Source organism: Pipistrellus kuhlii, unplaced genomic scaffold (genome assembly GCF_014108245.1).
Source record: "Pipistrellus kuhlii isolate mPipKuh1 unplaced genomic scaffold, mPipKuh1.p scaffold_m20_p_4, whole genome shotgun sequence".
Classification (NCBI taxonomy): Eukaryota; Metazoa; Chordata; class Mammalia; order Chiroptera; family Vespertilionidae; genus Pipistrellus; species Pipistrellus kuhlii.
The window spans coordinates 30,101,688-30,128,675 of NW_023425540.1; the positions used below are offsets into that span (position 1 = coordinate 30,101,688).

A 26,988-nucleotide genomic window follows, 5' to 3' on the forward strand; every position below is an offset into this window, starting at 1 on the left:
CACTGCAACCCCAGTTTTGATCCAACTTTCTTATCTCTTGCCCTCATGTAATTTCTGATATATATATATTTTTTGTAGTTTTACCTTTCATTTACCTTTATAAAAAACAAAAAGCCTGATAAACCCACATGGTCCAAACTTGAATCTAGCTGGCATATTTGATACGATAATATCCTATGCAAGTTTTCAAAACTAAAGTTAGGCTGAAACTGGTTTGGCTCAGTGGATAGACCATCGGCCTGTGGACTGAAAGGTCCCAGGTTCGATTCCCGTCCAGGGCATGTACCTTGGTTGCAGGCACATCCCCAGCAGGGGTTGTGCAGGAGGCAGCTGGTCAATGTTTCTCTCTCATCGACGTTTCTAGCTCTCTATCCCTCTTCCTTCCTCTCTGTGGAAAATCAATAAAATATATATTTTTTTAAAAACAACTAAAGTTAATACCTTGCAGAGTCCAAATTTAATTAGGATGCCATCTATCCATAACATAACCCTTCCCCCTAAGCCTATAAATGTTAAGAAACAAACTTTTACTTGATAATTTTTTAAACATCTCTTTTAAGAACAAAATAAACAAGCAAGCTCTCTTTTGTGCTTAAACCTAGTATTATTTTCAAAATTTGATGCACCCCATACAATTTATACTTAAAGAAGAGTAATGACACTGGTCCCGTTATTTTTTTACACATAAAATAGTATATTATGTACAATATTTATGAGGATAAAGTGGCTGATACTAATTCGTTTTTTGATTATAACTTGGGACACAGTTACAAACTGTTAGTTAATGAATCCGCTCTGTTCTCTGGCACCACACCTCTCCCCCGGGGGGCTGGAGGGGAGGTTGGTAGTTTCAGGATGCTCTCAGCTCTGTGATTCAGATGAAGTGTGAGGTTAGACAGTCAGTGTCTAAGGTGACCAAACTCTTTCAGAGAAGCTTCCCTTGCAACACCCACCTCTCAGGGTCTCTTTCTGTTATGGGAGCTCTAGGACAGTACTCAGAAATTCTACCTTACTGAATCCTTCCCATGGCACTGGCCTGTTCCTTCTTTTAAAAGGACGTGTCCTTCCTCTTTAGAAAAGTAATCTGAGGATTTAATGTAGGTAAGTACTTTTTCATCTATAGAACATAAACGTGTACTTAAGACTTAATGTATACTCTGTATTGAGGACACATTAAGTATTAGGAGTAGCACTAGATAGCTTGCAAGTGTTCCTTCTTTAATTCTCAAACAGCCCTGCAAGCTTGATATAATCACACTCCATCCATATAGGTCCTATATTATAGGAGCTCCCTAAAGTTTCCTGAGGTTAGGTTTCATGCCAAGGTGAAACAGCAACAAGTGTTACAGTCAGGATTTCAGCTTCAGTCAATGGAAATACAATGCCCATTCTTTTTCACTACAATCCTACCTCTAAATAAAGACTATGCTTTCTGTGTACACAACCAAGGCAATCATACCACTTAATGACCTTAAGCAATGGACTGAAGAAGAAAACAATTTCAGAACAACATACCCTTTAGCACAGCTTGACTGAGAAGAAACCCAAGTAACCATACAATCTGCTTAAATTCTAGAACAGACCTGGAAAACTCACTTTGATTCTATAAATTTTTGTAGTTTTGATGCATAAAATAAAGGAGGGAAGTGACATGCTTAAGATACATGAATAATATAACTTTCTATCTCAGCCAAAGTGAAACTTGAGTTTTCACCATAAGTTCTATCCTAGTCACATTATCAGCAGATGCATAATGATAAATAATAACAAATAGGACAAATACAAGGAATTTTTTGGTTTTGGGAAATACCTAAGAAACATCAGGAAATTCTTTTTTAAAATGTAGAAAAATCCTTTTCATAATAATAGTTCTTCTTTAGGCTTTGATATAAAATTTGGCTTATAAACTTAACATGGCCATATTTTTCCTTATTACAAAAAAAAAAATCAAGCTATCAAATAATGTATTCATAGCATCTATAAATTCTATTGAAATAGTTATACTATGTCCACCAATATTAGAACATTTTGCATGATAGTTTTAAGTCATTAGAATGAAAAATTGCTCAGGATACAGAAATGCTTGATTAAGAGTCAAAATTTTGTATGCCAGTAAAAAGGAGATTCCATACAAATAATAACAAAAAATAAAATTTTGAGCCAACACCTTTCAGCAGATAATGCACAAATCTGGTGGCTTTATTTCTGTTAGTTCCTACCTTTACACATTTACAGAAATTGCAGGACCTTATCAATCATTTATCTCTATGCCCAAAGAGGGGAACTCTGTCCTTAACCAATGAATTCTTAGCATCTGTGCATCCATAAAATTCTGCTCTACAAACCCAAATATCTTACCTAATAAAAGAGAAACATGCAAATTAACCATCACTCCACTATGCCCACAGCCAATCAGAGAGAGTATGCAAATTAACCCAAAAATATGGAGGTTAATTTGCATATGCAGGTGCGGAGTGACCATGAGGGGCAGGATGCCTGCTATGAGAGGAAGGGGGCCAGTGGAGGGATCTACAGGAGCGGTGTTCTGGACAGAAGTGAGGACTTGCCGGCTCCTGGGTGGGCAGAGAGCTTGGATATGCAGGCTTCCAGGTGGCTTGGAGTGAAGCCAGGGAAGGAAGGCCTATTCTTGCACGAATATCGTGCAATGGGCCTCTAGTCTACCTAATAAAAGAGTAACATGTTAATTAACTGTATTTTAAATTATTAAAGTATTTCTAGATTATGTTGAAAAATTTGAAATTAAAAATGTCTTACCAAGGCAAGTCACTACTGAGGAGAACTGTCAGTATGGGGTGAAAATATGGGTAAAATAATAGGTCTGATAGATACTAAGTACTCAATAAATGTAGCAGCTACTACTATTACTTCTATTGCTACTATCTCTACCAATACAATAGTCCCCCCTTTTCAATGATTTCAGTTACCCAAGGTCAATCATAGTCTGAAAATATTAAATGGAAAATTCCAGAAGTAAACCATTCATAAGTTTTAAATTGCACTTAAATTCCCTTTAAATTTAAATTCTGTTCTGAGTAATGTGATGAAATCTCACACAATCCCAACTCCATCTTTTTGTCCAGCATATCATCTTGCACCATCACAAGAAGGAAGGTGAGTACAGTACAATAAGATATTTTGAGAAAGAGATATTTATGTAATTTTTATTGTAGTATATTGTTATAACTATTCTATTGTATTATTAGTTATTGCTGTGACTCTCATACTGTGCTTAATTTCTAAGTTAAACTTGACTATAGGTATGCACATATGGGAATGGGTGGAAGTATATATAGGGTTTGGTACAATCTGGGGTCTCAGGTGTCCCCTGGGATCTTAGAATGTATCCTGCTCAGATAAGGGGGTACTATGGCAAAGAGAGAAATTTAAAGAGATCTGACACAGACATCTGTGGCATACCAATATCTGTTACTCTTTACTTTCTTGTAAACAGAGTTCTGATTTTTGCTCAGGAATCTACCTCACAGGGAATGTGACCTTAACCCCATTAGAAGCATATCTGGATTAGACTAAACCAATTATAGTAATCTCATTCCTTTTGCCCATGGCTGGTTAAAGAGTAGGCATGTGGTCTCATATCCAATAAAACATGAAGAAAGTTAGTTAGCTAAGAGAGCAGGGGAGGAGCTCTGAGGATATGACATTCAACTCATTTTCAGTTGAATGATGGAGGCAAAAACCTGACAGGAGCAATTTTAGGAGAAAATGAGAAGAGGAATTAGGTTCAGTAAGTACAGACAACATTTTTGAGGGATTTTTGTTACAAAGGAAGATAAGATGTGAGAAAATAATTGGCTGTTTTTTAGTTTTTTCATGATAGGAGAAATAACAATAGGTTTGTATGCTTATGGAAAAATCTAGATGTTGGAAAATTATCTGCATAATTATGGCATAACCAAGAATTAAAATAGATATAGGGTTAGAGAGTGAAGTTAGAGAGTGAAGTTAGAGAGTAATGGTCTGATGACATGAAAGTAAAAGCTGTGGTTTTGTGTTTTTTATTTAATTCATCTTTATTGTTGAAAGTATTACAGATGTCTCCCTTTTGTCCCCTTTGACCCTCTCCACTCACCCTTGCCCCACCCCAGGCATTCATCACACTATTGTCTGTGTCTACGGGCTACGAATATATGTAAATATATCCTTCAGTTAATCTCTTCCTACTCCTCCATCTCTTCTCTCTGAGATTCAAGTGTGTTCCATGCCTCCATGTCTCTGGATCTATTTTGTTCATTAGATTTCACATATAAGTGAGGTCATGTGATATTTGTCCTTCTTTAACTGGTTTATTTCGCTTTTTTTAAATTCTCAATAGAGGATATTTTTCCATTGATTTTTAGAGAGCGTAGAAGAGAGAGGGAAAGACAGAGAGAAACATCGATGTGAGGATGTGAGAGAAAACACATCAATTGGTTGCTTCCTATACAAGTGCCAACCAGGACTCAGGCTGGGAAGAAGCCTGCAACTGTGGTACATGCTTTAAATCAGAACTGAACCTGGGACCCTTCGGTCCACAGGCTGACACTCTATCCACTGAGCCAAACTGCTTAGGGCATCCCTTATTTCGTTTTATCTGGAAGAAGTCATGAAATAACAAGAGAGATTCAACCTACTTTTAGACCCAGTCATTCAAGAGCCCAGGGAGAAAACCAACTTTGAAGAGCTGCAGAAGAAGCAGTATCTCTAGAGGAGAGCCCATTTCCATTAGAACAAGGTGAAAGGAAGGAAAATTCATAGGAATCAAGAATTTTGCTGATGGTGGATCATGAATTCCTGAGGCACAGAGGAGTTTCAACAGCTGGCCAGGAGCAGGAAACAGAAGAGGGGATATGCAGAGCCTATGGGATTAGATGTGGGAGTGTAGGGCTTCTTGCAGTGGCAAATATGAAACAGGATAAAGAGCATAGTAACTGTGCTGGACTCAAGAAACATAATGATGGTAAAGCTGTGAGCGTTTGAGGGACCAGGGAAGCTGGGGGCACAGGGTATTTCCTCCTGGTGCTGGTGCTCTTCCTCTTGGACTCCTGTTGATGGAACTCATAGACCTAGGCTGATTCCCTTCATTATTAACAACTTCATAAGAATGAATGTCATCATCACACATATGGATTTCTGATCAAAAAGCTTACAATTTTTAAAAATCTCCCTGCTCTGGGGGAAAAGTAATTTTTCATAGCAGAGTTTGGTTTTACTTACATCTGTGTTACAGGAGCGATACCGTTTCCTTTCCCCAAGGCAGTACTTTCCACCTCCTGAAGGTCTGAAAATACATTTTATTTAACATGTGAATATACTATATTTATCCACATAGAAAGTACATATATTGAATGATGAAAACATATTAACATTCACTTCAAGAAAATACAAAATTGAACATTTTATTAGTTATTTTAAAAAATCATGCTGGGGACTGTTAGTAATAATGATTATGGTTGTTGTATAATATGTTAAACTTAAGGCAATTTACTATGAGTAACTTTACAAGACTGTTAATTGTCATGATTTACATTAGGAAAATTCAATTAAATCATTGTGTTTTTTAATTATCATAGTAAACAGGTGATTAGTTTAATTTGAGGTTCCAGTTTAAAATTCAGTTATTTATGATGAAAAGCCACTTGAATCATATTCAACAAACCCATCATCCGATGCTATTTGTTCATCAAGTTGGGAATGAAAAGTTTGATTTTTTTCCAGACTGAAAACAGGAGAGGAAACTAAATGACTCTCTGGAAATAGTTTCACTTCCAAGTAAATAATGCAGAAATGAATTTCTCATTTTGAATATACAGTTTTAAAAAGTTAAATCTAAACATCTAATGGGTTTGCATTATATAAATACTTTAAATAATGCTCAAATTAATGAAAACGTGAGATGTCAAGTATTTTATTTTCATCAATTAATTTTTAAAGTATTCAACATTAGGGAGAGCCATGTGCTATTATTTGAATACTACTTTTGAAAGCTAACTTGTTCTTTTAAAAGAGGTCCTGTCATGCTCTTAAATATCTGGGAATATTATTGATTATTATAGAGTTTTATAATTTTGGTTATTATTCTACAGTAGCCTACAGTTGAACTTAGGTTAATTATTCTGTACTTGTTTTAAACGTAGCAAAGTTTAAATCACAACTTTGGCTTACTGAAATCAATGGGATAATTTAAGTGACGATTTTGGATATGTTTCGAATGCCAGTGAATGGCGACTCTAAGCATGGAAAACGAATGGCCCAGCTTGAACCAGCTTGGGAGAAATGGGTGGATCAGACAAAAACGAAGTAATAGGGATGGTGGTAGCATGGCTGCTTTTTGCGCAGGTGACAGCGAGCGAGCTCTGTTTAGCAGGAGGCAAAAAATAGATAGAAAATGGGAGAATGGAAACACAGAACTAACATCCAGGGAAACGACTTCAATCTAAAAAGAGAAGAAAAGAGACAGAGAGAGGAGCCAAAGAGAGGGATCCTGAGTTACAATGAGGGGAAAATAAATAGAGACCATCTTTTACCCCAGAAGGAAGAAAAACAGCAGAAGTGATGTAGCATCACCTGGTTCTGCACCACAAAGGAGGCCATCAACCTGAGCTCTAGACAAGAATGTAAGCCCTGACCTGCTGCAGCCGCTAAGGAGCAGTTCAGTCTCCGGAGGGGCCTGGAAGACCATGCAGAGGAGCTGTCCACCTGCAAGGGGCAGCAGCGGGGGGGGGGGGAGGGGGGAGAAGCACAAGCAAAGCAAAGAATACTGAGGGGGCTGGCCTTCCGCCAGAGGAGCTCCAGCTGGAGGAAAAGATGGAGGGAGAGGAGCAGTCTGACCTGCATAAAACAGCCACGGGGAGAGAAGTGGTGGCAACTCCGGAAGATGATTAATGGGGGCATGTGAAAGGAAACTATTTTAACACATGGGCAGTATTCTTTTCATTGTGATTTGTGATGCGAATCAAGGCATTTCAGCCCTTGAAGGGCTCTCATTGGTCCTTTTAATACTACTGTAGCAGTAATAATTTTATGTGACATGTGAAAAGACCTCAGGTTTCCTGGGAATAATGGTACTATAGCGAAGACCAGACCTGGATTCATCCATAATTCAGTAGTTTTTTGGAAGAGGAAATCTATCTGATTATTAGTAGATTAAGCAGTCTGGCTCTACCTGGGGTAGATACACAATGCTTGTCTTTTTCCCCCGCTTCCTTTTATTTTTAGCCGCCTAGGAAGGGACGAGGAAGAAAAGGAAAGTCTGTCTAACAAGGCTCCTCGGCTCTCCTTGCCTAGCGCTTGTTCTGAAGACAAGCACTTGGCCCGGGAGGGAAACGTTTTTACAGATAACATGTGAAACCACAGCTTTGAATCGTTTCCAACTGTGTCTTTTTGTTGGCTGCGGCTTACTTTAGCTACTTACGCTGGACTGTCACAGCGTCTCAGGGATGAGGAGACGCCTCCCCCGCAGGTCCGGCTGCACTTCCCCCACAGTGACCAGGAACCCCAGCCCCCGTCCACACTCTGGGGCGAAGTGCCAAAGGCAACACAATCTCCATGATAGCACCACTGCAAGATTGCACAGAAAACACAGGATTAGCTTTTTAGGCAGATACAGCTGTTGGGACAGAAATACAACAAAGTTCAGGCAATGACCAATGACAGGCATTAGCATCCTCCCAATATAAGATAGCAGAGTTCTTTAAGGGTGTTTACACATTTGGTGGTGGTGCGTGTGATTTGCAAATTATCTTTAGCGAGGCAGTGATTTCAAAATCTCTCACATGTACCAGGAGTCTAAAAAAAACACGAGTCTACTTCTCTCCCCTTACTGTTTCACCTACTCCAGACTTTTCGTGTTTCTCATTTATGGAGACCTCAGAAGTCTTTTTTTGATAGTCTAGTATTTAAAAAAAAAATTTTCTTCTTTCTTTATATCCCACTCTTGTTAGACTCATGGAATGATAACGCAATATGGAAAGTTCTCGAGTAAGGAATTTTTATGATGGTAATTGCTTTTTCTTTAAGAAAAAAGAAAAGAAAGAAAAAGAACCAAAGAAAGAAAAAGAGAAGGCTGGTTGAGGCTACAATAGTAAAAGAATGTGTTGTGGCATTTCATCTACAAGAGTCCTGCAGACATAATAAAAGCAATGCCAAGACACGAGGGACTGGGTACAAAAAAACCCTTATGCACACCGACCAGCCATGTGCGCAGCCCCTGCACGAACATGTGGATTGGAATTCTTCTCAGCTTTACTCTCTGCAATAAACCACACATACTGCACCTAAGTAGAAAGCCAGGAATAATTTATCGAGATGCAGACATCAAATAATCAGCTCATAACTCTAACATGCAGAATATGGTAAAAAGGAAAGCCATTTAAGCAGCGGCAACAACAACATCAACAAGCATTTCTAGGCTTTTGTCGGAGCATTTTTGTGAATTGCCATCAAACATCGAAAACCATACTGATGCTATGAAAAGTCATTTGTTCGCATGAATAACAACATTAGAGTTGAATAACTGTCAGCAATGTTAGCTAGCTAAATAAAAATTCAGCCTTATATTAAAACATACTGGGATTAGGACATATGATGCTTAAAATAATCATTGTGTAATACTAATTAAATATATCCAGGATTTTTTCACTTTTCACCTTTTTCACTGCTACCAATGGCAAGTGGAATAGCTTCTTAGCTGGTCCCCCTACTTCCACTTTTTCCTACCTATAACCAGTCTGTTCTCCAGTAAGCATTCAGAGAGATCTTTTTAAAAAACATATTATCACATCATGTCTCTTTTTTGCTTAAAAGACTCTGGTCTGCTGTGGCCTATGGGAACCAGCCCTGCCTCCTCTCTCTCTCTCTCTCTCTCTCTCTCTCTCTCTCTCTCTCTCTCTCTCTCTCTCTCTCTCTCCTCTCTCTCTCAGATTGCTTCAGACACACCAGCCTTCCTTCCTTTCCTCAAACACTCAGCCCGTTCCCTCCACAAGGCACCTGCATCTGCTGGTCCTTCTGGGAATACCCTTCTCACAATATAAGGAATTGTATTGCTGTGTTCTCTTCATTCAGTCCCAGGTCAAGTGCCATTTCACCAGAGAGCTCTTTCCTTGATTGGCCACCCTTATCCCAAAGTGCAACCTCCAGGACTTAATAGTTTTAGTTCACACTACTTTAAATTACCCTGTTTATTTTTCAAATTACTCCATTATTGTCTGTCTCCTCTCGTTAGTATGTAAAAACCTTAATGTGACAAGTGTGGCTATTTAAATTTAAATTAATTAAACATCCAGTCCCTCAGACCCACATTCCAGGGCTTCATAGCCACACGTGTGGCTACGATGTTGGGCAGAGCAGATCCAGCACGTCTGTCACCACAGAGCGTTCTATCTCGGACAGTGCTTAGCGTGTAGTAAATAAGCAACAAAAATCCACTGACTGAATGACAAAGTTAGTTCAGTTCTAGAATCCTGTGTTCTGTTTTGGTTGCTACATGTTAGGAAGGAACTGGAACTACTAGAGGGCAAAGAGAGTCAAACTCACCTTTCTTTCCCTGGTAGCCAGCACGGAGCAAATGTTTTAGTAGTTGTGACAACATAAAAGGCTTTTTAGAGAAGTGTTAAGCAATTATCACTTGTCCATTAAAAAAAAATTAGGCAAGAAGAATTCAAATTTTGGTTGGCTATAAGGCAGAACATTCTGAGCCTTAACTTAGTAGATATTAAAGTAAGACATTAAAAAAGATTATGAGTTTTGACAATGAAAATTACCATGAAAAAAAAATACCCATCTGTCCAAAATGATGAAGCAGAGATAATACAATATCAACTGGCTGAACCGATATAATATAATGTACATGGAGAAGGAGAGCATGTGCCAGCTGCCAGCTTATAGCTTACCTAATTGATCTTAAAGACCAATCATTTGTAGAATGATATACCACCAATTGTCTTAGACCTTCACCTATATAAGAGTCACATTAGGCCAAATAATCTCTGTTTTTACATTTTTGTTATTAGAAGTACCTGTGTGTACAAACATCTAAGCCTGTACCTATTTTTTCTCTGAGAATGACTGAACAAAGTAGTATTGACCAGCGATGACTGATTTGGACCATGGTTTCAATTAATGTCAACACTTTTAAAAACTCCAACTCTTAAAATTTGTCTATTTTTTCAAGTTGGAAATCTAGCATTATTGATTTCAAATAACATTAAAGTTTGATTTTTTTTTTTTTATAAAAGCACAGAGCTCTAAAGCTGAAAAGAATTTAAGCATTCATGAGATCTAAGCACCTCATTTTTTCAGAGGAGGAAACCAGAACTCTACAGCAGGTTGACCTGCCCAACATTACTTAGAAAAAAAGGAATTATCTGTCCAAAAATCAGTGTGTGTGTGTGTGTGTGTGTGTGTGTGTGTGTGTGTGTCGAGGGGGAGGGGCAGGGTAGAGGGGAACCTATTGAAGGTGTAGAATTCTATATCTGAAAACATTAAATAACATTCCACTATACTTTACTGAACTGTTTTTACTACATAAAATACAAAATAACACTAGAGACTGAAAATGAAAAAAATCCACTTAGCTATAAGTGAACGGCCACATGTTATTTCAGACCTCCTTGGGTACTCTTATAATTGGCAAAGAAAAAAATCACTTTCTGCATTTTCAGGGGCTAAAGGAATCGTGAAAGACATAAGAGAGATGTAGGTTCCAAAGTATTAAATAACATTGTTATACGTTTCCTGGAGACTCACAAAGTGTAGGACATAGAAAGAAGTCACACAAATGATTTTGTTTTCCTTTTAAAACCTATCCTTAAGGTAAAAGATAAATACAAGATTCAGCTTACAAAATGTTGCTCTATTCTCATGATTATTTAACATTTACATAGTATTTCATAACTGGCTTGCTAGAACCTTGTACTGCATAAATTCATCCTATTGATTAAATCTATTCCATGAAATTATAACATAATAGTCAATATCAGATAATTAAATAACAAATATTAAGAGGTTAAAAAAGAATTCATCTATAATAATAAAAACATAATATGCTAATTAGACTGGATGATCTTCCAGACATCCTTCCTTCCAGACAAAGCCTCAGTGGGTAGGGGCTGCAGCAGAGGCCCCAGCTGTGGCAGTAGTGGGTGTGGGGAGGGGGGAGGGCCAAGGCCCTTGCATGAATTTTATGTATCGGGCCTCTAGTAGTATCTAGTAGTAGTAGTAGTAATAATAATAATAATTTAAGTATCATCTATCTACGAATTGACAAGAGACTACTGTCTAGTTTAATAAGTAATTAACAACTTTGTTAACTAGTCAACAACTTCAGTCTGTACAGGGACAACTTCACTCTGTGTGTAGTCTGTGTTATAGACCTGAGTTCTCTGGTTTAAAGCAAGTCATTTATTTATTTTCTTTAGTTTCCCTAACTATAAAATGGGGACTCATTTTAGTTTTCGATTCCAATATGGCTTGGATTAGGACAACTTTAGACATTACTTCTGTGCAGACATACCTTCAAAGAACTTAAAAACACATCAAAGGACTTGTTTGACTTTTCGTGTTTATAGGAAGGGAGCTCTTTGGAATTCTTGCTACTTCCCTCCTCTGGTAGTAGCAAGTATCTTGATGTAGCACATGCTTTTAAGAGAAGAAACTTATCTAACATAGTAATAACTGCTTTAAGAAATCCATAGGAAACTTCATATGGATAAAGTTATTTGAACTAATTTTCTAGATAATTACATCAATATATACTGATTAAATGTAAGTCACAAGTATAATTAGATTATACTAAGTAAAGCAACCTGAAGTATATAAATCCTATAAGCACATAAGAAATTTTTGAGTGTTGTCTTTTCTATTTTTATTCTTTTTTTTTCTTTGCCTGAAGTTGCCAAACCTTTACAAGCTCTATTTTCAAAATCATGGAATTTTACTTCTTTTCTTAAATGAAAAAGAGTGAAATCTTCATATGGGAATCTTTATTCTCTAAGATTATATCTAATCTAGTGATGTATTCTAAATATCAGTCATATTAATTCAGCCCAAATTATCCAGATAAATAATTTTGCCTTCTTTTTGCTAATTCAAGTGTGTTTAACCAGGTTTAGAAAGGTAAAAGTGAAATTATCACATTCCAAGAATAAGTTCTCAGATTGTTCAAGAATTCCTGCTTTCCACATTCCTTCAAAGTAAAACAAATATATTTAAAAATTATCTAGGAAGACAATATACTCTAGTGAAGCTTTAAAAAAGAAATAATTATTGAACAACATCTCTGCTGAATTTCATAATCCACATCAAGAAATTGTCTTCAAGCAAGATACATTATAAATTAAAAATCTAAATTTGAGAATTTTTCAGAATTCCACAAAAATTTTTCAAGATGAGTATACTTCTAAAACGTTTTTTTTTTATATTGAAAACATACATATTTTTTAACTAGAGTCATTGTAGGATGTGATTATAGATCTGTACCATAGCCAGCTCTGGGTCTAGCCAGCATCTGGAATGAGAGATCTCTAAGGAAATCCTAAGATTTTAAAGCAAAGGATATTGATGATTCAATATAGAATGTTCTTCCCAAGTCAGAAAAGTTAAAGCACAGCACTATTAAAGGCCTTATCTTTCCACTCTCCAGGTGCAGGAATGCTGAAGCTTATTCCAGCCCAAATTCTAAATCAGAACTTATCATCCCATGCTATAGAAATTTCTAGAGCAATTCAAGAGCTAGTTTTGGGACCCAGTTGAAACATGTTATATTCTACTCCAAGATCTAAGGCTGCAAATATCCTATTGTATAGGAATGCTTTAGAAGTGTCTATAATATTCCTGGTCTAAGCCAGCCCTGTGTTTCCCATACAAAGATATTAAGAACCAATGTCATATATATATATATGTAAGTCTAAATGCTGGGCGATATCTCTAACTGGATCTTGTAGAATCATCAAATCAATCTTTTGGAAATAAACCAGATATTCTAAACCTTCTTTGTGGTCAAAATCAGAGCTTGCATTGATATCCTGTTCCATAACAATGCCCATACTGCTATCAAAGTTTTCACAGACTAAATCTTTGTTTACTATTTCATCAAATATGGCATCCCTCCAATGACTGTCCAAAGTGCTACTGCTGATGCCATTTCTAAAGAAAAAATTTTGGGTTAAAGTTATACTGATTTATTTGCAGGCGTTTGACCCGTGGACACACAGTACCAACTAGCGCACTGTCTGGGCTCATCAAATTTCTTCCTTTGGTTAATGCTACTGTCCCTAAGCACATCCATTCAGACCATATGGTTCTTATTCAATCCTTGAATGGCTTATTCAGGCAAACATCCAATGGCTGTAATAGCGATGTCAGACCCCCCAGGACTCATGCAAAGATCAGTTTTTAATTTTTTGGCCATATTTCTTACTCCATCTGCTAAATGTGCATGGAACAGTTCCCATGCTTACATGGAACATTTGTGGAACTGCGCCTCGGGCAGGGATCCCATATCTTTTGCAGCCAGAGTTTGACAAGATCATTGTGGATCCAGTCCTCTGGATTTGTCTATGCTATCACTTAAGCAATCCTTCTCCCCTCACCATTTAAAATAAATTATTCAAAAAACTTTGAGCAGCTTTGTTTTTATCCTGCTGGCTAGACAGGATGTAGGTTCCTTCTTGTTTCTTCTGATGAGAGTAGTTTTGAAATTTAGAGCTAAAATCAGAAGTCGTGGACACTCCATTCATGTTTCTGAGGCACACAAATTTATCCTTATAGTCTCTAATGCTTGATACTGCCAGATAAGATAATCTGACAAAGAATTTTCTGCCCCACAATCACCTAAGGCTGGCAAATAATAAACCAAAGTGGCAAGGATGCTCTAGTAATATATACTAGAACCGTACTTCTCCAGAAAAACCATAAAAAGTTCACTGAGATAGTATCTCATTTCATCCTCACAACATTTCTATGAAATAGGTAGAAATAGGTTACTTCTCATTTTAAAATGGAGATTCATTATTTTGCCAATTGTAACACAATCATATATTCTTAGCTAATGTTCTGCCTACAGTGCCTTCCTACGGTGATTCCTGAGATAAGATGCTGTCACAGGTAAGTAAGTAAAAACCCCACTTAGAATTAAAGGATAGAATACATTGTGATTACCAATCTCAAGCTCAGTGACTCATTTTATTCCCATGACAACAAAATTTTGCTTTTTTTTCTCTACAAAATTTCCGAGCTAAAGGTAAAGTAAAATCAGAGGCAATCAGTTTCCAACTTTGGAATTAGAAAGATCTGGGTTGGAATCTCGCCCTGCTATTAAATTGTTGTGTATTCTCAGGCTTTCAAGTTTAAGTTTCCTCATCTGCAAAATGGAAATAAAACAACTTCTACCTCATAGGACTTTGTCACTATAAGGCACAGAACAAATATGTGCCTGGCACAGTGTAAGTACTTGAAAAATATTCAGTATCACCATCATCATTATTTGTAATGCCAACTATTTTTTAATTTAAAAAAAAAATCTTTATTGTTGCAAGTATTACATAGGGTCTTTCCCCCCTCCCCCACCACCAACCTCTTCCAGACTGCTCCCAATGCTAACTATTTTCAGCTGGCAAGGACACAGACTGGCCGCACAAAGTTGACCTGACCAACCGAAAATTCCACTTTGATTTTTGTCCCTAGCTCTTTTTTGCATGGTTGTTTTGAGTCAAAATGCTGAGCTCTGGTTTAATTTCCAGACAGATATAACCCTAGATGGAAAATCTGCAGTTTGGCAACAATAAACACTTTTCTTTTAAGGAGAAAAATAACTTAAATCACCACCAACAAAAGTTGTAAAAAGATATAACAAATGTAGTTACTAAAAAATAAATTCAGAACTGCTGAGCTCAAATGTCCTTTTTTTTTTTTTTGCTTATAAATGTAGGTGGATCTAGTTCTTTAAAAACATCTTCAAAAAATCAAAGTTAATGGTAGGAAGATATTCAAGGTCTTCTCCTAGAGTGCTGTCCTTTTTCTTTCTAGGAGTCTACATGTGTTTGTTTTTGTTCATTCATTTTAAGACTTAGCACCATTCCTAAAGCTGTCTACTGACCTTTCATAACCCTGGAACAACAGTTAAGATTTTTGTTTGGCAGAATAATTTTAGATGGTGAAATCCAACATGCTGACTTTATCAAACTAAACTCTAATGTTGGGAATATAAAGGACCTCTTGGTACACAAGCTTTGCTACACTTACAAGCTTCTCAAATAGTTTTTTATGGAGTTCAAGATGTTCTGTTGAAGTACATCAGAAGCCGACAGGGTAAGGAGTCAGGTAAGGGATTTTTTTAACCAGATCATTGTCACTTAAAATGTACGCATCAGAATTATGTAGACTTCATTTGAAAAAAAGGGGCTAGGAGTCAAAAAGTGATAACCAACCTAACCTGAAAATGTGAATCTTTAGAAATCAAATATATTTTTTCCATTTTACTCACTTTTTATCTGTGCTCATTCTTATTTATGCTTAGAAAAATAATTCCCTTCTACTTATTCATCTAAATTTAAATTCAGTACATTAGCTTTAATATTATTGTCATCTAAATATTCATCAAAATTATCTGAAATTTTCAAGAAATATATCATGTCTATCACATATACTATACACGTAGTTGTAAAATATGACGTTTGAGAATCCTGCAATTAAGCACAAATGATAAGATATTAAATATGTGTTAATGATTGGCAGGGTTGAACTATGTGTTCTCCAATAACCACTACTTGTGATTTACTCATTTGGAGTGATTATATAATTTATAGAATGCTTTAGGAGAGCTCTGAGGTATTTAAAAGAATGATTTTTTATGCTGTATGTTAAGAAATAAAGTTGGATAAAAAGAACCATCACACCTAGTGACAGTATTATTCCAAGCAAATAAACACTGTGGCCCATGGACTGGATTACAAGAATAATAATCAATGGCAAATAAAGAAACAGATTCTCACTATGACTTACCCCCTTACAGTTGTGTATTTCTTCTAAATACAGATTGATTTAAATTGCTACTTGTCGTTGACAAGAATTGTTGGTTCCAAAATAAACCTAGACTGTTGTTTGAAGAATGTGGTTCCTAATATTTTCTATTACTCCAGTGAAAAAAAGAAGAAGAAGGAATTTTTGGTAGTATGCGAAGGTCTTTGTATTTTTATTGGCTACTTACATAGTTTCAAAAAAAAGATCCTTAATCCTTTAAAAATTACCCAATCAATTCATACATTTAGCATAATTTACCAACATTTCCAAACACAGCATGGAAAAGCCATCAACATGGCACTAGGTCATGGGTCCTGAATGAAGCCGTCAGCAAGGATTAATAAACTGTGACAGCTGCCCAAAAGCTTTCATTCTTTTTATTTAAACATCAGGTTGCAAACTGAAATCCAGTGTAATCTTTGTTGAAACTAGCCCAACCACCATGGAAGAAGTCAGAACTGAGAACAGATGACATTATTGCAAACTCAGTCCATAGCCATAAACTCCAGAATTTGCATAATTAGAAATTTTTAAAGAACTTCAGGAATAGCATAAATGATTCTTATCTGTTTCAATAACTTCTAATAATATTTTTGAAAACTATTCTGATGAAACTAAAATTACTTTGTTCCAATTTCTATGCTCAATAAATTAAGTATTCTTCAACTATTAGCCCTTTCATATTGCAATTTAAAAGTGAATCTAATGAAAACTATAGTTATAAAATATCTTGGGATCACATAATTTTCCTGGGAATTAGTTACCGGGAAAAAAAAGCTGAACACATGACTAAGCATACTCTATTATGTAGAATTGTTATTAGACATTTTCTACACAAATATAACACCTACATATACTTACAGAAAGGTGAAACTGGCCCAGAAAATATTATTCACTGTAATGTTCTAAACAATGATTAGATATAAATCTAATGTTTTGACAATCAACTCACTAGACTAGAAGTGTACTATTTTCTCAAGTACATTTTAATTAATATACACGATTTCCTAACGATAGTAGCAGAATATCAACACAAAACATTTATCAAATAGCTTATAAATCATTTGCGCTTACCCCCTTTTCAATACTCGCACTTTGACAAAATGTCCCCTCAGCTGGAGGAATACTGTTGGTGACACAGCGGTTGCTTTGGCTGAGACACCAGAGCTCTCTACACACTTCCTAGGAAAGAAGGCAAAAGCAAGTTGATCAGAAGTAAAGACTACGATCACGTCCACTCTTCCATAAAATACACCCGCAGACACACAGCATTGTTTGTTTCTTGCTGGTACCGACCCATCAAAGTGAGGATTTTGGAGGAGGCTCTTAAGGAAGGCGGGTTGTCCATTGTCCAGAATTATGTAAATGCTTGTCTTTAAAACTCTCATTTTAGTGGATAAAGTATATCTTAGTTTTTAATATTGATTAAGCTCTTTTAAAAATAATGTGCAGAAATTCCATTAACAGGGAAGAGTAGGGGGAAAGAACGACTATGTACAAAGGGAATATATGCTTAATACTCTCAAGTATAGACAATAGAACAAACTTACCAATTACTAATAGAGTGGTGCTAGGTATTTGACTTCTTAGATCTACTGTAATATTCAAGAAAAGATCATTTTAAGAAGAAAATAGAGACCATAGGCATGGGCAGGGAATAATTTCTAAAATCCAAAGTTGCCTAAAGAACAATCTAGCAATGCTATTTGCAGTTCATCAATGTAGTCCACCACTTTTGTGAAAGGGAAATTTGGTTTTTTAACAAATGCTGCTACTTGTAATTGATATAGTTCAGATGTTATTGGGAGCTGTCTTCTTTATTATGGTTTTTCATTGTCCTACATTATTATGGGAAAATTATAACACTTATTCTAATATCAGCAATATAAAAAAACCTCTTTTGGTTCACACGCTATCAGATCTTAAAACAAGCTGTTCAACATTTACTTGAATAAAGTGTTTTAAATAAAAGCCAAAAAAGCTTACTTTGAAGAAACTGAAAAATGTCAATTTCTCTTTATATATAATCCATCAACTAGCATTATTAATGATATTGCAAGTTTTTCATTTAAACTAGAACTACTGAGTATAAAATATCTTTTGGCAATAAAAAAATATTATTCTGGAATGCAAAGATAAACTTATATATATAACATTCATTTTTATTGTTATTATTCCCCAGCTACCCTTTAAACTCTCAAAACTTAAATCACATATCACAAGACAAAGAAATTTTGTGACCATGTATGGTGATAGATATGAACTAGACAGTGTGAAGATCACAAGATATCCAAATATTGAATCATTATACTGTACACCTGAAACAAACATAGGATGTAGCAATTTTATCTCAATTTTTTAAAAAAAGGTTTAAAAGAACTAGTGTCATGCTAACACAATTCAGAAATAAAGCAGTAACAGTGAATTAACTCAAACGTTTCTAGAAAATGGGAATGTCCCACAGGGTAAACTGAAGGAATCTCTTTGGATCCTTCCCTAGCATGCTCCTCCAAGCCCTCTCACCAGGCATTCCAGATTAATGCATTTTTATTGCTTTCTGCTGAAAGGTGATAAGTGCATTCTGCGAGGAACCTAGCATTCTGCAAAATCATTTATGAACAAAAGAGGGTTTATGGGGGGTGGGGGTGGGAGTTAGAGGAGACCACTTAAAACCTATATAACTTAGTAGCCACTAAACAAACAAAAACACCCACAGTCTAATTAAGCATATGGACACTTAAATCTCTGCTGGCGTTAGTTCCCCAAGCAATTGCTCCTTTGTGGTCTTAACCCTGTGGCTTGGGTTGCTTCCTTCTTAGAGAGATAGGTCTTTGAGGGTAGCTGCCTCTAACAGAGACCACTTTCGTAAAAATTAAGGCTTAGATTCAGAGTATAACTTTTTTTTATTGTAACTATATAAAATGATAGATGTGAATTAAACCCACTGTAGTAGTCATTTCACAATATTCGTAAATCAAACCATTATGCTGTACATCTTAAACATGCACAGAGATATATGCCTGTTATTTCTCAATCGAACTGGGGGGGGAAAAGGAAAATATAAATAAAAGCTAAGAGGGAGCCGATTTCAGGTCAATTTATAAAAATACCTTCTAAAAATCAGAGCTGAACAATGATGAAATAAAATCAAATCTGCCCTCATTGGAGAAGCGCCAGGATATATACTTCATGCCCCATAGCAGGAATGTTTCAGGCAGGAAAATAAGTGAAAGCAGCTAATACTTTATCAGGGAATACTGTCAACTACTGTTGTAGGCATATTTATATTTGTATCTCATTTAATCATCGTGAAAATCTGTTTAGAAAGTGGGAGAAACATTATAGTTTCAGAAAGATTTAGCAACTCCCTTCAATCCTAATTAAATCTAGATCTGAAACAGGCCTGGCTAATATCAATGTCCAAAATACCCCTAAACAACTAAGCTACTTTCTTATTTCTCTTAAATATATCAGAATTACCTGACGTTCAGAAAATAACTGTAAAAAACTGAACTAGAGCTGCTTTGATCAAAACAGAATAATTGAATTATTTTATAGTCAAAGACCCTTTCAAAACAATAAAAGAAATTAGAATTATATTCTCTAGAATTTTCATCCTTTTCATGTAATCATAGCTGTAAATGATACTAATAAGTTAGGGGGGAGACGCCCTTTTATTTACTTGAGAAAACTAAAATAAGCCATTTACATAAGGGGGAGAGAAATATAAACTTATATTTATTATATCATTAAGGAGTAAAATAGAATCTGGAGAGAAAATGACATCTTTATTGCTAGATTTATTTTTTAATTTTTACATTTTAAACAACTGTAGAGATCATAAAAGTGATACAAATTTTCTGCCCTTGGAAACCCTAAACCCTATGCCATTTTGGGTCCTTGACTGTGGATATGACTTTGTCCTCATTACCCAATCAGTAACATCTCTCAACAGCTGTTTGCAATAAAGGGTCTTGATGGCCAAGGGGGAGAGCAGAGCCCTGAAGAGGTCAAGAAGGAGCATCAATGATTAGAAAGGTTACTTATCAATGTATCACACAAAAGAAAATTGAAAACCAACATATGGTGACCCCATGGCCTGGCTCCAGGTGTTTAGTAACCATCTGAAGAAAGAGAATAATGTACCCTTATTTCAACTTTAAATAGGGTAATCTTGTTGTGTGGGTAATTTAACTGCAAGAGAGTTTAGAGGAGCTGTGTGTGTGTGTGTGTGTGTGTGTGTGTGTGTGTGAAACAAAAACTAATTTGGATAAATAACTAATCATCAATTTGAAGGGGTTAAAAATGATTAAACGGTTTAAAAAAAAAAAAAAAATACCTCTAAGAAGCAAACCCAGAGTGAAAACTACTGAGCTTTAAATATACAAGTGATTATGAACCTATCTGGCTTGAATTTTAAGGGGAAAACAGAAATTAAACCAACTTCTTATCTAGTATATGCTTGGTAAATATATCAATACATATTTGGACTCCAAACGAATATTGAGGGGCTAAAATAAGTCCATGTCTTTTTATTCCCTAAATCCATACCAGACCACATGGTAGAATAGTTACACTGTCCTACAATCCTAAAACAAAGTGATTTTACAATCTTCTTCAGTGCAAAATTCCAATTTTAATCACTTGAAATTGTTCCCTCTATCTAACCTACAACCTTCCACCTATAATTATTAAGGCCACTGTGCTTTTTAATGCTCTTGGTAGAGAAGGAGAATGTGTTACCAGCAACCAAACTATAATAAATGTTCTGAAGTCTTAAGATGGTTCTGAGGCCAACATTTAGCTTTCTGTTTTACAGGATACTCAAATTTAATTTCTTTAAACTTCCCTTATATGCACTTCTAAGTATTTCACTGAGATTGAAGAATGAATCAATGTGACCCTTTAAATATCTTCGTATCCTCCCAAACATACAGATGGTTCATACTCCCCTAAAGCAATACCAGCGAGCTGCTCTACAGAGATGGTACCATGGATGACAGATCTTCATAGAGGAAAGCAAACATGATTGAATGTCCGTCATGTGCGGGTAAATAAAAAGCATTTTGCATGCTTGTCATACGCTTTTGCTGTCTGAAGTTTACAACTTGGCTGCTATTCACTGGAAAAAGTCTCTAAATAAAATCTACTGATGGTCAATTAGCTAATCGTAAGGAGTCCTGCTATTAAAAAATATTCCTTCAAAAATTATCTTATTCCATAGTGAAACCATGTGTTAGATCAAATGTTCCCATTTATGCTTCAAAATACATGGTCTATTAATAAAGCATGGTTCAGTTCTACATTGAAGTAAGCAACAACAACCCACTATTTGCATTTATGTGCTAACTCTTAAATTTATGTAAACAGTAACAAACACAAACATCAAAGATGATAATAATTCCTCAAAAATTAAACAAAGCTATGTTGCCTATAAAATTTCTCTGGTTTTGTCCTGGGTCTTACATCTAACTGTGACGAGCACTTTTCTTTCTTTTTAAAACTACTTCATTGAGATATGATTGACATACAAAAAATGTACATATTTAATGGATATAATTTGTCAAGTTGGGAGAGAAAGTATAGAATACACCCATTAAACTATCACTACAAACTAGGCCATAAAGATCTGCCACCTCCAAAAGTTTCTCCCACCTTTACTTATTATTTTATGTGTATGAAAATTGATAAAAATTGTCTCCTGAAAAAAAAATTGTCTCCTGAAATAAAATACACCTGCTATCTTAATAATATATTTAATATATAACCCATTTTTATTGTTTACCTTAAAGTAGGTAAATAATATTCTGTATTTTTAGTTACCTTATCTATAAAACATAAAATAATTACAATTTTAATCAAAGTAATCTGAAGTTCCTCACAAAAAAAGACTATATAAATATCATTTATAAACTATATATCATTTATAAATTACTATATTATACAACTTTGCATATTGTGGTCTTTTGCATTTATAGCCATTACAATCTCCTCATATTTGTTTAAGATTGTAAATGTTAATATCTTTTCATTTTCCAATTTCATATGATATCTATTACAAAAGTTTATAAATGCATAGAGAAGAACTGAAAATACACAATTTCTCAATTACTATTTATCTCACTTCATATCAACTAGTCTGAAATAAATGAGATATACATATATAGAGATAGGCTAATCAGGACAATTTTTTTATTAGTTCATTGAAGAAAAAGTACATCCATATATCCTGTAGAACTGATAATACAAATTATCTAATATGGAAATACTAGAGGCCTGGTGTATGAAATTCATGCATGGGTATGGTCCCTAGGGCCATATTCCACAGCTGCCAGCAGCTGGCCCTGCCTCCCACCACCACCTACTCCCAGTCCCCCATTTGCCATCGGGTGATTGGAGCCAGCTGGGCGAGAAACAGCCCAAGAGATGGTAAGTGTGCCTCATGGTGACTGGTCCAGCGATCATTCTGGTCATTCTGCCGTTTGGGTCAATTTGCATATTACCTTTGTACAATATTATATAGGATATACGTAGTGTTAAAACCCAATTTCCAATTGAAAAACTAAATTAACTATTTCACTTGCTAACACCAAAAAGAGAGACCATAAGTAAGAATAATTAACAAAATCTATAATCTTATTTGATCGTGAATTTCAACTTACTAAACTACAACTATATTCAAAGACTGGGATTAAAGTTTGGCTGACTTTTTTCTGAGAAAAAAGCAACTCAAGAAAAAAAGAAACTAAAACCATAAAGAAATAAGAATAGAAAACTCTACAGCAGAGAGAGACAAGAACGATCAATGTTTTACTAAAGACTATTGCACACAATCTTTAAATCCAGTGCACAAAATGTGCTGTCAAAGCTGACCATGAATCATAATAGGATTTTCACTGAATGGAGATTTTTAAAATCACTTTCCTTTGTACTGTACAAAGAGAAATAATTGGTACAGTACAGCATATATTGTTTCATCTTAACTAGGTGAAAACATAATTCTTTTTATTATTGTTTTTTAAAAGGCATTTTAAAAATTTGCATAAAAATAGAAACCAAGTCTTTAAACTTAATTCTCACAGAGAAGAACCAAGATAGCGGCATAGGGCAGACACCTGAATGCAGCCTACCACAACAAGTTTGAATTTAGAACTGAAAAACAGGGGAAACATCACCCTGAAGCGCCGGATGGCTGGCTGAGGGGAGGCTCTACCATCTGGGAAGGAGAGAGAAGGCCCGCTGAACCTCAGGAACTGTGAAGGTATGGAAAACTGGGCGAGTGAAAAAGCGGCCACAGAGTTCGGTGCCGGTTTGCTTGCGGAGCGCGAAGAGGGCAGGCCGAGTTTGCTACGGGCTTACTCCCTGCGCAGAGAGGGCATACAGCTAATGCGAGGCTGGCTTTCTTATTCGGGAGAAAAACAGAACCACACTATTGCGCTGATAGACGGCCCCAGACAGGAAGAGACCAGACTGTCAGGCAGTGGGCGGGGATCTCTCGGAGGTGTGTGAGGCCAGCGGCCATTACTGTGGGACTCAGAAACCAGACCCTCGTAGAGAGGGGCTGACTAAAGCTTGTCTGCACTACCCGACACTACGCCCCATCCAAGCAGAGCACAGAGGCCCTTCCAGTGGCTAGCTTCCTCATTCGCTGCCAATAGGACTCTCCTAGGGAGGGGCAGACAGGAATCTAAAGCTTGTCTGCGCCTATACCAAAGAGGTGCTCGCGCCCGCAACCAATCGTGCGGGATTCAACAAAGCTCGTCTGTGCCACCCTGAGACTCCGCCCATCCAAGCAGAATACAGAAACCTTCCTAGCTGAGACACTTCTGATCCTCATAGCCAATTGGCTTGGAGATCAACGCTTCCCAGTTATACCAACAACTAGCAAGGCTTAACAAGACTGCACACACATCCCACAAAGGGCTACACCAAGACTGTCCACCTCAGGTAACGCTTATAAGAATTTCCTAGAAAAGGTCGATAAGAATTTCAAGAATTTCCTAGAAAAGGTCGATATGAGGAGATGAAAAGGGATCAACAAGAACTAATAAGAGATCAACAAGAAATAATAAAGGATCAACAAGAAATAAAGAATACATTGTCTGAAATAAAAAATATTATACAGAGTCCTAAAAACAGAATGGATGATCGCAAGAATCAAGTCAAAGATTTGGAACATAAAGAGCCAGAAGACACTCCTCCACAGAAGCAAGAAGACAAGAGAATCCAGAAAGTTGAAGATAATGTAAGAAACCTCTGGGACAACTTCAAGCGAACCAACATCAGAATTATGGGGGTCCCAGAAGATGAGAGAGAGCAAGATATTGAAAACATACTGAAAGAAATAGTGACAGAAAACTTCCCCCACCTGGTGAAAGAATTAGACTTACAAGTCCGGGAAGCGCACAGAACTCCAAACAAAAGGAATCCAAAGAAGACCACACCAAGACATATCATAATTAAAATTCCAAGAGCAAAAGACAAAGAGAGAATATTAAAAGCAGCAAGAGAAAAGCAGGTAGTTACCTATAAAGGAGTACCCATACGATTGTCAGCTGATTTCTCAACAGAAACCGTGCAGGCCAGACGGGAATGGCAAGAAATATTCAAGGTGATGAATAGTAAGAACCTAAAGCCAAAAATAACCTACCCAGCAAAGCTATCACTCAGAATCGAAGGTCAGATAAAGAGCTTCACTAATAAAGAAAAGCTAAAGGAGTTCATCACTGCCAAACCAGAATTATATGAATTGCTGAAGGGGGTTCTTTCGGAAGAGAAAGTAAATAAAGATAAAAACTATGAACAACAAATATCTAACTATCAACAAGTGAATCTAAAAACCAAGAAAATTAAAAAAAAATCTGATGAACAATATTATCTGGTGAATATAATAGAATCAGAGGTATGGAAAAGGAGTGAACTGACGATTCTTGGGGAAAAGGGGAGAGGGGGATGTGGGAAGAGACTGAACATAAACTGTGCACCTATGGATGAGGACAATGGGGGGTGGGGAAAGGGCAGAGGGTGGGGTGGGAACCTGGTGGAGGGGAGCAATGGAAGGGGGGGGGAAATGAGGAATATTTGTAATAAAATGAACAATAAAGATTTATTTTTTAAAATAATAATAATAAATAAAAATATTAAAAAAATAAAATAAATAAACTCCTGAATATTTTTGGACAATTTATTTAAATTTCTATTTTTTTCTTTCAACATGCTTGCCCAGCCAGCATGGCTCAGTGGTTGAGCGTTGACCTAGACCCAGGAGATCAAGGTTCGATTCCCTGGTCAGGGCACATGCCTGAGTTGTGGGCTTGATCCTTGGTGGGAGTGTACAAGAGGCAGCCAATCAATGATTCTCTCTCATCATTGATGTTCCTAGCTCTCTCTCCCTCAACCTTCCTCTTTGAAATCAATACAAATACATTTTTAAAAACATGCTTATAACGTGTACCGACTATAAAAATGTCCTTATCCTAAACAGCGAAATCTTTCTCTATGAAACTCAAGAAGAATTTTGTATTCGTTTTTCTGAGCTAGACAGACTTCTTTAGGCAGTCACGGAGAGTCAATCATAGTATCTTTTTTCCCCACAACAATTTTCCTTGTTTCTCTATTTGGGTTAGCATCATCTTGTCCCACATGGTTGTTGTGTTAGAATATGAGCAATGGACTGAAGCGACTTAAAATGACTCAGTACTAGAATATATTAAATAAAGGCTTCTCCTAGCCAATATAAAAATACCCTTAATGCAGTTATTAGAGTACCAGAAAAGGTGAGGGTGAAGGTGAGGGAGAGTTTTCAAAGCCATAACATTTCTTAAGATAAATTTCAGTTGACATCGTAAATTTAGGACTTAAAGAAGAAATACAATAAAAATTATAAAAGACATTTGAAAATTATTTAATATAGGATTATGCAAACATTTAGAAATGATACACCAATTTCAGAAAAAAAGCAGCATCAAAGGCAATTTTTGCATTAACAATGTTATCAGAGGTAAAGTATATTCATCAAAACTCTATCCTAACATTTGTATCATGAAAGATCACATAGAAACAACTAAACATAAGGATTGAGACTTCTTACCCCAAATTTACATTGGCGGGATCCTTCTCCGTACTGGTACCGACATTGCTCATCAGCATCGTACACCTGACCTGGGGCCACAGTTGGGTAAATAAATTCACGCTTGGGAGGCTCATTATTAAGGCAAGTGCCACGGCCTGAACTGTTCAACACAAAGGATCAAAGAAAATTAGGGACACTATGGACCATTTCAATCACAATTATGAAACCAGGTATTGAGCTCTTTGTTTTAATAACGTGATGCATGAAAAACAATACTTCCTACCAAGAAATAATCACATGGCCAAATAACTTGACTGAAACCTGAACAGGAGTTCCATTCTTTTTTCCAGCACCAAGACATAATAAAAGTATCTTAGACAACAATCCGAAAATGTTGGCCTTAAAACAGATTTAAACTAATTTCTGAAGGAATCAAAACAGAATTTCATGTTGCTGTAAGTTTCTTGTTTGCTTTCAGTGAAAATATAACCACATCTGGTAGTAGAATTAAAAACATAAAATGTGGGGGGGAAATTGTGGTTGTAATCCTTAAAGACTTAATCTATATACTTCCACCTTGGGCAGAACAATATATGACATGTCCAAAGGTTCTTGAAATATTTCAATAATAAACGAGCTGAATGACAGATGAGGCAAAGATCCAAAGTTCTCCTCTCAAGTATATTACAAATGTTTAGTCTCTCAAAAATTTCATATTTCATTTAGGGTCATCAGAGTTAAGAAAGGGAATGTTCTCCTCTCTATATAATTTCTGCTTTTCAAAGTGTGTTTGTACTCAAACATAATATTTTAATTCAGTGGAACAAATAACATAAAGATTGCCAAAACCCAGACAGAATACCTTAGTTTAAAGAGCTTTA

At 36.1% G+C, this 26,988-nt stretch overlaps 1 protein-coding gene across 2 annotated transcripts in view; it reads right to left on the minus strand.

Moving 5' to 3' along the window:
* The window catches only part of ADAMTS6 (ADAM metallopeptidase with thrombospondin type 1 motif 6), a 192,554-nt gene that overhangs the window by 72,509 nt on the left and 93,057 nt on the right, over positions 1 to 26,988 (minus strand). For both annotated transcript variants that reach the window (XR_004983049.2, XM_036410424.2), the window contains exons 11-14: positions 26,126 to 26,267; positions 17,110 to 17,217; positions 7,433 to 7,578; positions 5,236 to 5,299 (exon numbers count right to left, since the gene is read on the minus strand). Coding sequence is in view for 1 of the 2 variants with exons in the window: in XM_036410424.2 (XP_036266317.1) it covers positions 5,236 to 5,299; positions 7,433 to 7,578; positions 17,110 to 17,217; positions 26,126 to 26,267 (460 nt within the window). In the remaining variant the exon portion in view is untranslated. The remainder of the gene's footprint in view (positions 1 to 5,235; positions 5,300 to 7,432; positions 7,579 to 17,109; positions 17,218 to 26,125; positions 26,268 to 26,988) is intronic.